At 40.3% G+C, this 13,105-nt stretch overlaps 1 protein-coding gene across 1 annotated transcript; it reads right to left on the bottom strand.

Moving 5' to 3' along the window:
* Positions 1-12,467: 12,467 nt before the first annotated feature.
* Positions 12,468-13,097, bottom strand: LOC147975289 (uncharacterized). The gene is made up of 2 exons (XM_087520347.1): positions 12,843-13,097; positions 12,468-12,776 (listed from the first exon to the last, which is right to left on the bottom strand). The coding sequence occupies exons 1-2, from the start codon at positions 13,095-13,097 to the stop codon at positions 12,468-12,470; spliced, it is 564 nt and encodes a 187-aa protein (XP_087376473.1).
* Positions 13,098-13,105: the final 8 nt, after the last annotated feature.

Here is a 13,105-nt window from a genome sequence, read left to right as displayed (position 1 = left end):
CGCTCCACTGGTGTCCACTCTTGCTGATTGGTGGAGGCCGGAGACGCACAGTTTCCATCTTCGGACTAGGGAGATGACCGTGACGCTCGAGGATGTCTAGTTGATCACCGGTCTTGCTATCGACGAGAGACCTCTCTGTATGAGCACCGATTCTGATGGGTGGCGCGAGCAGATGATTGCCCTTATCGGTATGGCTCCTACCGAGGCTGAGGCTGAGGCTGATGTAGAGGAGGGAGAAGAGAAGAACAAGAGGGAAAGGAAAGCAGTCGGAGCTGCTTTCACGTGGATTCAAAATAACTTTGCGAAGTGCCCTGCGGATGCCACTGATGATGTGATCCAGACACATGCTCATGTCTATATGTGGTACGTTGTCTTGAGGACTTTGTTTCCTGACTCCACGGGCAAGAACGCTCCATGGATGTGGCTGAAGGCGTTGACCATCTTCGATAGCAAATGGAGCTGGGGTACAGCGACTCTTGCGTACTTGTACCGACAGGTAGTTGGTTTGTTTTGTTATCAACTCATTTCTTCATTACCAATGCATCCTTGCTGTTAACTTAACATTGTTTTTCTTTCATATACAGCTAGACGATGCGTGTCGCAGGATCACAGATAGTGCAGGCATTGGTGGTAATATGCTTCTACTTTCTGTATGGAGCTGGGAGCGTCTGCATGTTGGACGCCTGTAGCGACCCGACCTCAGACGGTCAATTCTCTGTGTATCTACGCTATCCCTGGATCGGTATGCTAGCACACACAGTACTCAATGTATATATCAAAGTGCAATCACATGTATAAGTAACGAAAAACTGATATATATATATATATATACCTTAAGAATCTCAGCGGAAATAGGCAAACGGGTGTGAAGTCCCATCAACGCCATTGGCAAGTTGAGTGCGGACCGTAACCCTATCGTACAACTTACTCGTCAGATAATACCTGCAACATAATATGTTGCAGCTGTGTAGGTCAGTACGTTGAATGTACTGGCAAGTAACACCACAAGACATGAATAAATGTCCTATTTATACATGCATTATGGCTGGTGGATGGTTCTAAATTTAATTTGCATAAAGCTGATTTTTCCCTATCATCAAAAGAATATCATATTGTTACTACATAATTCATCATAATATGATTGAGATGGTTGCTCCATTCAATCTATACCCAAATTCATTAAAACCCATTAGATTATTTAGAGTGATGAGACTGCTCAATTCCCACTTTCCAGATGCTCAAATTGTCCATAACCAGGGACACGGCTAATCGATTAGTTTTACACTCTGTAGAGTTTTGCACACTTTTCCCCACAAAACTCGATCACCACCTTTGTAGTCCTCACACTGCCTGGTGTTTCAGAGCCGGAAGATCGAGACATAGTCTTTCTGAAGTGTTCTCTCTTAACTCTGGGTAGACCGGTACACCTACATATATAACTACATCTGCTAGTCTACCACTGTAAGAGGTCACACGACGTACTCAACTAAGCCAGAGCCCATAATAGCTTGTGGCTGTGCAGGTAAGCTTCTAGTCATGAAAAATTGATGAATCCCTTTGAGCCTGGGTGTCAGTCCATAGGGTGATCACACGGGTACTCCGGGGTCCCCTGGGCAAGTCCACTGGTTTCTCTAGGGTGCCCGGGCAAGTCCACTGGTTTCTCCAGGGTGCCCCTTACCAATCCACCCAGATGTGTGTTAACGTTGCCACCTTAAGGTTACCCTTAATTATTATATCACTCGCAACTTTCATGATCTCACATACCAATCCCCATCTACAATGGCATAGAAAAATCCCTACAACGTTGGCGACAAAGAAGTACAGGCTCAGACCTACCTCATTGCACTACTGGGTTTATAATATAGCCAACTAACATATTCATGCAAACCCTACATCAAAGGACTAAATGCATATATAAAACATAGGTATAAAAGAGCATGATCAAGATGTAACTTGCCTTGTATTGTTGATGAAGATGAAATATTCTATTGAGTCGTCTCTCCTTCTCGTTATGATATATCTAACGATATAAGAAAGTACTTTAACACACAACAACATCCAAATAAAGATCCAAATAAAATATTCAAATTACAATAAAAAATAAAAAAAACATTCCTACATAAGTTGCTAGGACTTGGTTACGGGTTGAGATAAGATCGAGAATGAAAATATGATATAGGTTTTGTACTAGGGTTGGGTCAAAGTGAAGATCACGGGCTGAAGAGTTGTGAGGCAAGGTTCTACAACAAAATCTAATGAAAATGGTAGATGGAGTTTGTGGCATAAAGGTTTATGTTACAAAATGTATGTAACATCTCGTGAAGTCTAAATTTATTAATGATAGCATATGACCAAAGAGGTTCCTAATGATCTTCTCAAGAAAGCTGAATCATGAATCAAATTAAACTAATGATGAAATTGAATTACGATAAAAGAAAAACTATATGAAGTGTTAAGGTTGAAACGGTGGCTAGACAGAGGTGAACGATTGGGAAAAAATTCTAACAGCGAGATATGGACCGAAAGATCAATTTTTGCTAAAGGAAACATTTTCAAAAGAATTACAGATTAATAGATATAGCAAAAATACTTAAATACAAATTTTAAATTTGTATCAAAATTAATTTACCAAAAGTGAAATATTTTTGTCTCATGATTCACCCTGTGCGTTCGGTTTATTCGGTTTACATGGTTCGATTTATACGGTTTTTCAGTTTGTACAGTATTAATACTTCGGTAAATATGGTTCGGTTTCGGTATATACGAAATTATTTCGGTATGGTTTCGGTATATACCATAAAAACCAAAGTTGACGCGAATTTGGAAATGACGTAATAATAATTAGCAAATTTATGACTCAAAACACATACTATTCTACACAAATAGTATATGACCATATATATTAATATATATATGCATGCATTGATTCATCTGTTGATGGTTATGGACGTGCTTAGCATTTTAAAAATAGAAAAATGACTATGTTACAAGAAAAAATTACGTGCTTAGTAGTGCATTTGACTCATGTACAAGAAAAATGACAACTTGTATGGTTGTTCATCTCAAGAAATATAAATTTATTTTTACTTCAGTTTATTCGGTTAACCGTTCGGTTTTCCAGTATATACCATAAAAACCAAGTTCAAATCGGTATGAAAAGTTCATACCATACCGAAACCAGAAACCATAAAAACCATAAAATTGGTTTGGTTCGGTTTATTTTCGGTATGGTTATTCGGTTCGGTTTTTAAATGCACAGAGTGACTCATGATAAACTTCGTGTTTCAACGAATCTATGGATATAAAATTTGTCTAATTCGGACTTACGGTCTAGGAGATATGAATTTCCGAAGTTTGAGTATTTTTCTGAAAAACAATTACGGGATTTACACATTGCTCACCGGAGTTTTGCCGGAGTTTCGTCGAAGTTGGAGAAGAAAAGGTTCCGACGTCAACGAGTGTCCGAACGGCGGAGAGGAGGCCGAGGCGAACTTGGGAGATGCAGAGGTGAGACCGTCCTCGTCCTCGGGGGCGGTGGAGAAGCCATCAGAGTTGCGAAAACGGGTAAATCCCGACGAGCAATACCTCTCGGAATAGAGTGATATAAAGAGGGGTTTTCAGGGAGACGGGTGAGGGCTTCAAGGCGCACCTAGGCGTCCTATTTATAGTGGCCGAGGCAGCCGGTACAGGGAGATCAAACGAGCTCATTGTGGCCTCTAATGACGGATTGATTCTGGAACAATTAAGACATCAAAGTGGATTTTAATCCTCTGAATGGGTTCTCCATGCAATACAAAAGATCTTTCGTGTTGATAAGAAGTGGAAAGAGCGAACGTTTCAAGTGCTAGAGGGAGAGGAAGATGTACAGGTGCCATGGCTGTTTCTGTTCTCCTCCAGATTGAAACGTACAGACGAGGAAGAAGGGGTTCCTGGACTTGGGCTAAGAAAACAATAAGATGGGCCTTAGTGGGGAACCAGGCCCAGGGGGAAAATGGAAAGAGAGACAAAAAAATAGAACTGGGCCTGGTCCAAATAGGCTTGGAACATAATTACAAAATAATATATATTTTTGTGCAAAAGTTTTAAAACAGCAAATAAAATAAATGTTTACATACATGTAACTATAATTTGGTGCCTACAAAATATTATTTGTGTGCATAAGCTAGAATACATTTTTTATGACATAAGGACAATTGTAAATTAACAAAAGGACAATTGTACCATATTAAATATTTCCAAATATATTTTTGGAGAAGTCACATTATCTCCTCTCATTAAATTATTTGATTAATTTGGAAATATTTAAACGATAGTAAAACTCCAAATAATATAAATATTTCAATTGGAACTCCAAAATCCAAACAAACTCCATATGAAATATTCATCCACCACATTTGAGAAAGTCATCTTATTCTCACTCCAAAATTGTGATTGTGGTTTCCAATATTTCAAAAAAAAAGTCAAACAAGAATTAAAGCCCTTTGATTTTCTTGAATAAACTTCCCCAACCATAGTTTTATTTATTGGAAAAAATGTTACCCAACTTTTATAACATGATTAGAAAAAGTTTTAAACAAGAACTCAAAATGTTTTAATTCTCGTGAAAATAAAATAATTTCACACAATCCATCACACAACAATCAAACAAACAATACTATTTATTTATTTAATATAACATTCCAAAATATAGAATTTTGGGATGTTACAAACCTACCACACTTAAAATGAATCTCGTCCTCGAGATTCGGAAAGGCTAGAAAGAAAAGGTTAGGGTTGGTGTCTCCTTGCAATTCCATTGATCATCATGAAGGTCTCGGGTGCTACCACATTTAAAATAAACTCATGCACCACCTCTATAGTGTTGACAACACATTTCTCCTCAAATTTCTTGTAATAACTCCTTCATTGATGCTCTCATGTTAGAGGCATAACATTTCCTTCAATATCCTAGGTCTTTGCATCAAAATGAAATTCTGCCGAGACGGGATCTTCTCATCTGACAGGTCTAGCGCCAATGCTAAACAACTAGCGAAAAATCTCATGGAGGTCTGCCACTACTGGTTCCCTGCAAGAAATGGGTATTGGCTTCATTCTCACTGTGTAACCTACGATTGGCAACAGCTACCATGTACATGGGTTTATCATCATACCATTCTAAGGCTTAATCAAGGCTTCAATGGGCGTCGACACTTCACTATGGGTAAGTCACTCAGATTTACCATTCCAAATAACAAGAGCGAATGATAAGAGTAAGTCGTCATGGTGGCCAAGCCATGTCACACCCAAATCATTACTCTATATAAGGTTTAGTGAATCTCGCATCCTAACACTCGGGCATCCTCACAGGCATTGCAGATTTTTCTTGTCCACAAACTGGGTTAGGATAAATCCATCATTCTCCAAGCCAAACAGAAACAACTATCGTTTCACCAAAACCCTCTGGTTTTACGTATCCTCCTATGGAATAGCTATTGCTTGATCGGTAGACGTTTCATGGATCCTTCATAATTCTTCCTTCAACAAGACTATGCTTGTTCCTCGGTAAATCCTGGGCTTTTGGGTTATGGCCCACTTCCACACTTGTATAGATTTTACTCATCCTTGGAGTTACAACCGATCCATATTCTTCGGTAATTCTCATACTACTTCATTTCCTTCATCTCCTTGTGGTAACCAACATAACAAAGTCAAACTGCAACTTATACTTGTCCAGCTCCTTTCTACGGATCGGCATGAACAACACATTTCTTTCTCCTTTGACCCTGTGGTTTTATGAAATACTACCACACTTAAAATGAATTATACTAATTCATCCATAGACCATATTTCTCATATCCTCAAAAATGGTCAAAATCTAAGAGAGTGGCAACTCTTACAATTCAACATGGCACTGATGATTCAACTTTATTGATCCATGAAATATTACATTCTCCAGGACTTCCATTACATAGGTCAACTCAACCTACTCATGAAAATAAAATTTCTTCCTGCTACTTATTACTGATATCATAATCTCGACTACTCAGTTTTAGCTTTCTTTTGATCTGAACATTCCCTAGCATAATGTCCCACTTCCTTACAGCGAAAACAAATGGCTTCCGACTTGTCTCGAGGCTTCCTTGTGATTTTATGGACTCCTTGGGTTCTTGGGTTCTTGTCCGAACATTCATTGTACTAGTGCCATGAGTTCTTGCACCTGATATGACTCAGGTCCTTCTCTGCAGAAATTGGGTTACTTTGGGCAGGTATTTGTTTCCTCTTCGGGGACTTCTTCGTACCAATCAGGGCTTCTATTTCATGTGGATCAAATTCCACTTCTTCTATCGGGAAGTATTCTGGATTCTCTTTTCTTTCCTCGGTGCAATACTGTGAAAAAAGTCCTTTTCTCCACATGAATAGCAGGCTTTGGAATAAAATCTGGTTAGGCCTTCTCCATCAGGGTCTTCAACATCGTCCTTCATCACAGGTTCTTTCATACCTTCTCAGAGGGCTTCCTTCATGCCTTCCGTCTGCTTCCGGGTAGTTTGTTGTACCACGGGATAAATGTGACACCGAGCAGGGTAGTGATCCGTTCCTTCACATAAGAAACATTTAACCTGCCAGGTTGGGCATTCTTCGGCTGGGTGATTTTCTTCACAATGTGGGCATCCGTCCTTGTGTTCTTTATGGGTGTGTCCAATTTCTCTGCAAATCTTACATGCACAAGGTTTCTTCATCATCTTACTATCGTAGGGCTTCCGAGTAAGACGAGACCTTAGCAGAGTTGTCTTGAATTCTTCCCAAGTCTTTGCTCCATTCCATCCTTGTATGGTTTGATGCATTTTCCACCATGTTGCGGCACTTCCTTCAAAGTACTGAAGAGCGTATGGTACTTCATCCTTTCTTTCAACAAGGTTGATCCTCAGGTGATTCTCCATGTTACGAATCCATTGCTCGGTCTCCAACTGAGTCTTGGGTCCCGAGAATTTGAGTACATCTTCATTCATAATCTATTGGGTCCAAGGGTTTTGAGATGAGATAGAGTTGGAGGAATAGAGAGATACACACATCACACAAGTCAATCATGATTCACACATTCATTCAATCAAACATTAATATAGTACTGCCGCCCACATAAGTTGGTATGGTCAGATACTCAAATCGTAAACATTCAAACTTATTTTCTCATGGTGATCTACTACTAAACTAACTTCTCCAGATCTTGGTTCTGGTCTCCACGGGGCTTCTTCTGCTTGTGTTGGATATTCTCCAGTTCTTCAGCCAGACAATCTCTGTCGAGACGGAGTTTCCTATGGTGTCCCAGTATGTCTTGGAGTTGATTCTTGAGCTTCTGAATCTCAACATCTTTGGCATGAGCTATGGTCCTGCTGTTCTCCAGTTCCTGATGAAGTTTACAAACTTCAAGGTCTTCCTCTGCATGCTTGGTTACCTCCAGCTTTTGGGCCTTGAGTTCTTCATGTAGTGCTTCCTTATCGAATAAGACTTCAAGAAGGTCCATCTAGAGGTTCTTGATGTAATGCTTCAAGTCTTGGTTATACACCGTCAGAGGTGAAAACTTCAGCTTTTGCTCCTTGGTCAGTAAGATATGTGCTCCACCAGCTTTCTGCCATCGAAACATTCCAAAACTGTTCATTACGATGACGATAGCACAGGCGTGCAATTGCATCATGAATGGCAGTGTTGATGCCCATATCCTTGTTGCGGGCTATCATCTCATATGTGATGTCTCCTTTCTTGGGGTCTCCTTGACGTCCAAAAATTCGAGTCTTAATGCCCCATGTTCTGCTTCTTCTCTTGTTCACCTTGATCTCCGGTATCGGCAACTTCAGCAGTTTGACCAGTACCATGAGGGTTGGACCACAAAGAACGTCCTTATAGTGCTCTCTGTTGTTCAGGGTGAAATTCTCCATCTAAAATTTAGAAATAAGAAGAGTTTTGGTCAAGGGTTTAAAAGATGAGGGAAAATTCCAAGGCAAAAATTGTTCTCTCGGGCTCTTGTGATACTAAGCCATTTCCTAGGGTCACGTCCTACAGTCAACATGTGCTCTGATACCATTTCTGTAGCGACCCGACCTCAGACGGTCAAGTCTCTGTGTATCTGTGCTATCCCTGGATCGGTATGCTAGCACACACAGTACATCAATGTATATATCAAAGTGCAATCACATGTATAAGTAATAAAAAACTGATATATATACCTTAAGAATCTCAGCGGAAACAGGCAAACGGGTGTGGAGTCCCATCAACGCCATTGGCAAGTTGAGTGCGGACCGTAACCCTATCGTATAACTTACTCATCAGATAATACCTGCAACATAATATGTTGCAGCCGTGTAGGTCAGTACGTTGAATGTACTGGCAAGTAACACCACAAGAGATGAGTAAATGTCCTATTTATACATGCATTATGGCTGGTGGATGGTTCTAAATGTAATTTGCATAAAGCTGATTTTTCCCTATCATCAAAAGAATATCATATTGTTACTACATAATTCATCATAATATGATTGAGATGGTTGCTCCATTCAATCTATACCCAAATTCATTAAAACCCATTAGATTATTTAGAGTGATGAGACTGCTCAATTCCCACTTTCCAGATGCTCAAATTGTCCATAACCAGGGACACGGCTAATCGATTAGTTTTACACTCTGCAGAGTTTTGCACACTTTTCCCCACAAAACTCGATCACCACCTTTGTAGTCCTCACACTGCCTGGTGTTTCAGAGCCGGAAGATCGAGACATAGTCTTTCTGAAGTGTTCTCTCTTAACCCTGGGTAGACCGGTACACCTACATATATAACTACATCTGCTAGTCTACCACTGTAAGAGGTCACACGACGTACTCAACTAAGCCAGAGCCCATAATAGCTTGTGGCTGTGAAGGTAAGCTTCTAGTCATGAAAAATTGATGAATCCCTTTGAGCCTGGGTGTCAGTCCATAGGGTGATCGCACGGGTACTCCGGGGTCCCCTGGGCAAGTCCACTGGTTTCTCCAGGGTGCCCAGGCAAGTCCACTGGTTTCTCCAGGGTGCCCCTTACCAATCCACCCAGATGTGTGTTAATGTTGCCACCTTAAGGTTACCCTTAATTATTATATCACTCGCAACTTTCATGATCTCACATACCAATCCTCGTCTACAATGGCATAGCAAAATCCCTACAACGTTGGCGACAAAGAAGTACAGGCTCAGACCTACCTCATTGCACTACTGGGTTTATAATATAGCCAACTAACATATTCATGCAAACCCTACATCAAAGGACTAAATGCATATATAAAACATAGGTATAAAAGAGCATGATCAAGATGTAACTTGCCTTGTACTGTTGATGAAGATGAAATATTCTATTGAGTCGTCTCTCCTTCTCGTTACGATATATCTAACGATATAAGAAAGTACTTTAACACACAACAACATCCAAATAAAATATTAAAATTACAATACAAAATAAAAAAACATTCCTACATAAGTTGCTAGGACTTGGTTACGGGTTGAGATAAGATCAAGAATGAAAATATGATATAGGTTTTGTACTAAGGTTGGGTCAAAGTGAAGATCACGGGCTGAAGAGTTGTGAGGCAAGGTTCTACGTCAAAATCTAATGAAAATGGTACATGGAGTTTGTGGCATAAAGGGTTATGTTACAAAATGTATGTAACATCTCGTGAAGTCTAAATTTATATAATGATAGCATATGACCAGAGAGGTTCCTAATGATCTTCTCAAGAAAGCTGAATCATGAATCAAATTAAACTAATGATGAAATTGAATTACGATAGAAGAAAGACTATATGAAGTGTTAAGGTTGAAACGGTGGCTAGACATAGGTGAACAATTAGGAAAAAAATTCTAACAGCAAGATATGGACCGAAAGATCAAATATTGCTAAAGGAAACATTTTCAAAAGAATTACAGATTAATAGATATAGCAAAAATACTTAAATACAAATTTTAAATTTGTGTCAAAATTAATTTACCAAAAGTGAAATACCTTTGTCTCATGATAAACTTCGTGTTTCAACGAATATGTGGATATAAAATTTGTCGAATTCGGACTTATGGTCTAGGAGATATGAATTTCCGAAGTTTGAGTATTTTTCTCAAAAACAATTACGGGATTTACACATTGCTCACCGGAGTTTCGCCGGAGTTTCGTCGGAGTTGGAGAAGAAAAGATCCCGACGTCAACGAGTGTCCGAACGGCGGAGAGGAGGCCGAGGCAAACTTGGGAGATGCAGAGGTGAGACCGTCCTCGTCCTCGGGGGTGGTGGAGAAGCCGCCGAAGTTGCGAAAACAGGTAAAAACCGACGAGCAATTCCTCTCAGAATAGAGCGATATAAAGAGGGGTTTTCCGGGAGAGGGATGAGGGCTTAGAGGCGCACCTAGGGGTCCTATTTATAGTGGCCGAGGCAGCCGGTACAGGGAGATCAAACGAGCTCATTGTGGCCTCTAATGACGGATTGATTCAGGAACAATTAAGACATCAAAGTGGAATTTTAATCCTCTGAATGGGTTCTCCATGCAATACAAAAGATCTTTCGTGTTGATAAGAAGTGGAAAGAGCGAACGTTTCAAGTGCTAGAGGGAGAGGAAGATGTACATGTGCCATGGCTGTTTCTGTTCTCCTCCAAATTGAAACGTAAAGAGAAGGAAGAAGGGGTTCCTGGACTTGGGCTAAGAAAAAAATAAGATGGGCCTTAGTGGGGAATCAGGCCCAGGGGAAAAATGGAAAGAAAGAAAAAAATAGAAGTGGGCCTGGTCCAAATAGGCTTAGAACATAATTACAAAATAATATATTTTTTTGCAAAAGTTTTAAAACAGCAAATAAAATAAATGTTCACATACACGTAATTATAATTTGGCGCCAACAAAATATTATTTGTGTGCACAAGCTAGAATACATTTTTTATGACATAAGGACAATTGTAAATTAACAAAAGGACAATTGTACCGTATTAAATATTTCCAAATATATTTTTGGAGAAGTCACATTATCTCCTCTCATTAAATTATTTGATTAATTTGGAAATATTTAAACGACAGTGAAACTCCAAATAATATAATGTTTCAATTGGAACTCCAAAATCCAAACAAACTCCATATGAAATATTCATCCACCACATTTGAGAAAGTCATCTTATTCTCACTCCAAAATTGTGATTGTGGTTTCCAATATTTCAAAAAAAAAGTCAAAAAAAATTAAAGCCCTTTGATTTTCTTGAATAAACTTCCCCAACCATAGTTTTCTTTATTGGACAAAATGTTACCCAACTTTTATAACATGATTAGAAAATGTTTTAATTCTCGTGAAAATAAAATAATTTCACACAATCCATCACACAACAATCAAACAAACAATACTATTTATTTATTTAATATAACATTCCAAAATATAGAATTTTGGGATGTTACAACGCCCAAAGAGCGTCAAGTTTAATCCTTAGTATAAAGATGAAGATGACGAATTACAGCGCCCCACTTGGGCTTACAAGTGGGATGTGGTTTCCGAGATGACGAACGATGTCAATCTCATGTACCAAAAGTACATTGCCGAGTTGGACACGATTACGCCTGAGCAGGTAACGAGGTCATTACTTCAGTCATTTCTCATGCTTGCCTAAAAAAAGTCACCAATTTTGCATTGTTGCCCTATTTCATAGGTGGTATGGCAGCCATATGGCGCCGATGACAGACTTGGGTACACCGAGGAGTTTTCCATCAACCCGATGTGCTTGTGGGATAGGGATCTCTGGCTTATGCGGTGTCCACTGATATGCAACTGGGCGGTTGAGTTTCATTTGCCACATCGCGTGTTTCGTCAGTTTGGTCTGTTCCAGCCTCACCTGCCGGAATGGGTGGATATGGACAAAGCACTTCATAGGTAAGAGAGCATGAACCGTATTGACTAAGCATCGTCACTCCTTCTTGATTTTGCTAATGTTTGGTTTTGTACCATGCATGTTGGACAGGAGAAGGCAGCGGAAGATAAAGAACTGGGACAAGCATCATGCTTCGTATGTTACCCGCTTCCAGCTTTGTGTGGAGCAAGCTCGTAGCAGTGCACGCGCCAAGCTTCGTGAGCATAGTCCACTTGCTTTTAATAACTACATACGATGGCTTCTTGAAAATACTCGAGTTGAGATATGACCGCTGGCATATAATGAGGATATTCTTGAAGAACCCGTAAACTTTGAGGATCTATCAAAGGGGAAGTACAATAGAGATGTCAGGGTAGGGCACGGAGTCCCTGCTGTTCCGGTGATTAACTATGTGGTAAAGTGTTCCTTCTTTACTTTCCCGTTGGCCGTATTACACATGTTTGAATGGCTAACGTGTTCATTCTTTCTCATCCGCAGTGCACCGAGATCAAGAAAACAGCTGATGAGAGCCAGACCATTTCCCCATCTTGTCACGTGCCGAGTAGAAGATAGTTGATGACGAGTGCACCGAAGCGAAATCCCTACTGAGTAGAGCGAGGCCATTTCCCCTTCTTGTCACGTGCCAAGTCCTCCTCTTGCGCCTCGCGAGCTTTTGCAAGCTTTCTTTCCCTCTCCTCCTCACAAGCAAGTTTCGCTTGGCGTGCCCTCTCCTCCTCTCGTTTCTTTCGCTCCATCCTCTCCTTCTGACGACGCTCTTCCTCCAAGCCTCTTCGAAACGATTCTTTGAACCACCGTTGCCGCCTAAGACAATCTTGGTATTGGTCCTTTTTGACATCTTCTGGCACTTCAAGATCTATCCACGTGAAGTACTTGCATAGAGGAGGCGGTGACTGCATACAACATTTTTGTTAGTGTTGACACACATTTGAGAGTAACATTTTACTTCTCGAGCTTACCGGTGGTTGGTCATAGGCATTAGTTGGAAGTGCACGATCATAAGCATAGTTCGGGCATACAAAATATCTCCGCCCTTCCGTCCATGATTTCTTTCGGTCGGTGGACACCTTCACCTTGCAAACATCTCCACACCAACATGGCGGGATATTGACATCTTTCTCCTTCGCCTTGTCCAAAGATGCGTCCTCCCACTTGTTCGGCATGTCTTCTTGGTTAGCACACGGTGGCCTCATCATGGAACCGGATGAAGCCATGCCTACAA

The sequence above is a fragment of the Triticum urartu genome, chromosome 4A (assembly GCF_056163025.1).
Source record: "Triticum urartu cultivar PI428250 chromosome 4A, HENAU_Tu73, whole genome shotgun sequence".
NCBI lineage: Eukaryota > Viridiplantae > Streptophyta > Magnoliopsida > Poales > Poaceae > Triticum > Triticum urartu.
The sequence above is the reverse complement of the archived record's forward strand: the minus strand, read 5'-3'. Positions and strand labels throughout refer to the sequence as shown.

Bases quoted from the DNA above. Each gene is read 5' to 3' on its own strand.
- LOC147975289 (XM_087520347.1), bottom strand. From the start codon at position 13,097: ATGGCTTCATCCGGTTCCATGATGAGGCCACCGTGTGCTAACCAAGAA. The intron at 12,777-12,842 runs GTAAGCTCGAGA...TGTTGTATGCAG, and splicing joins ATGCCTATGACCAACCACCG to TCACCGCCTCCTCTATGCAA.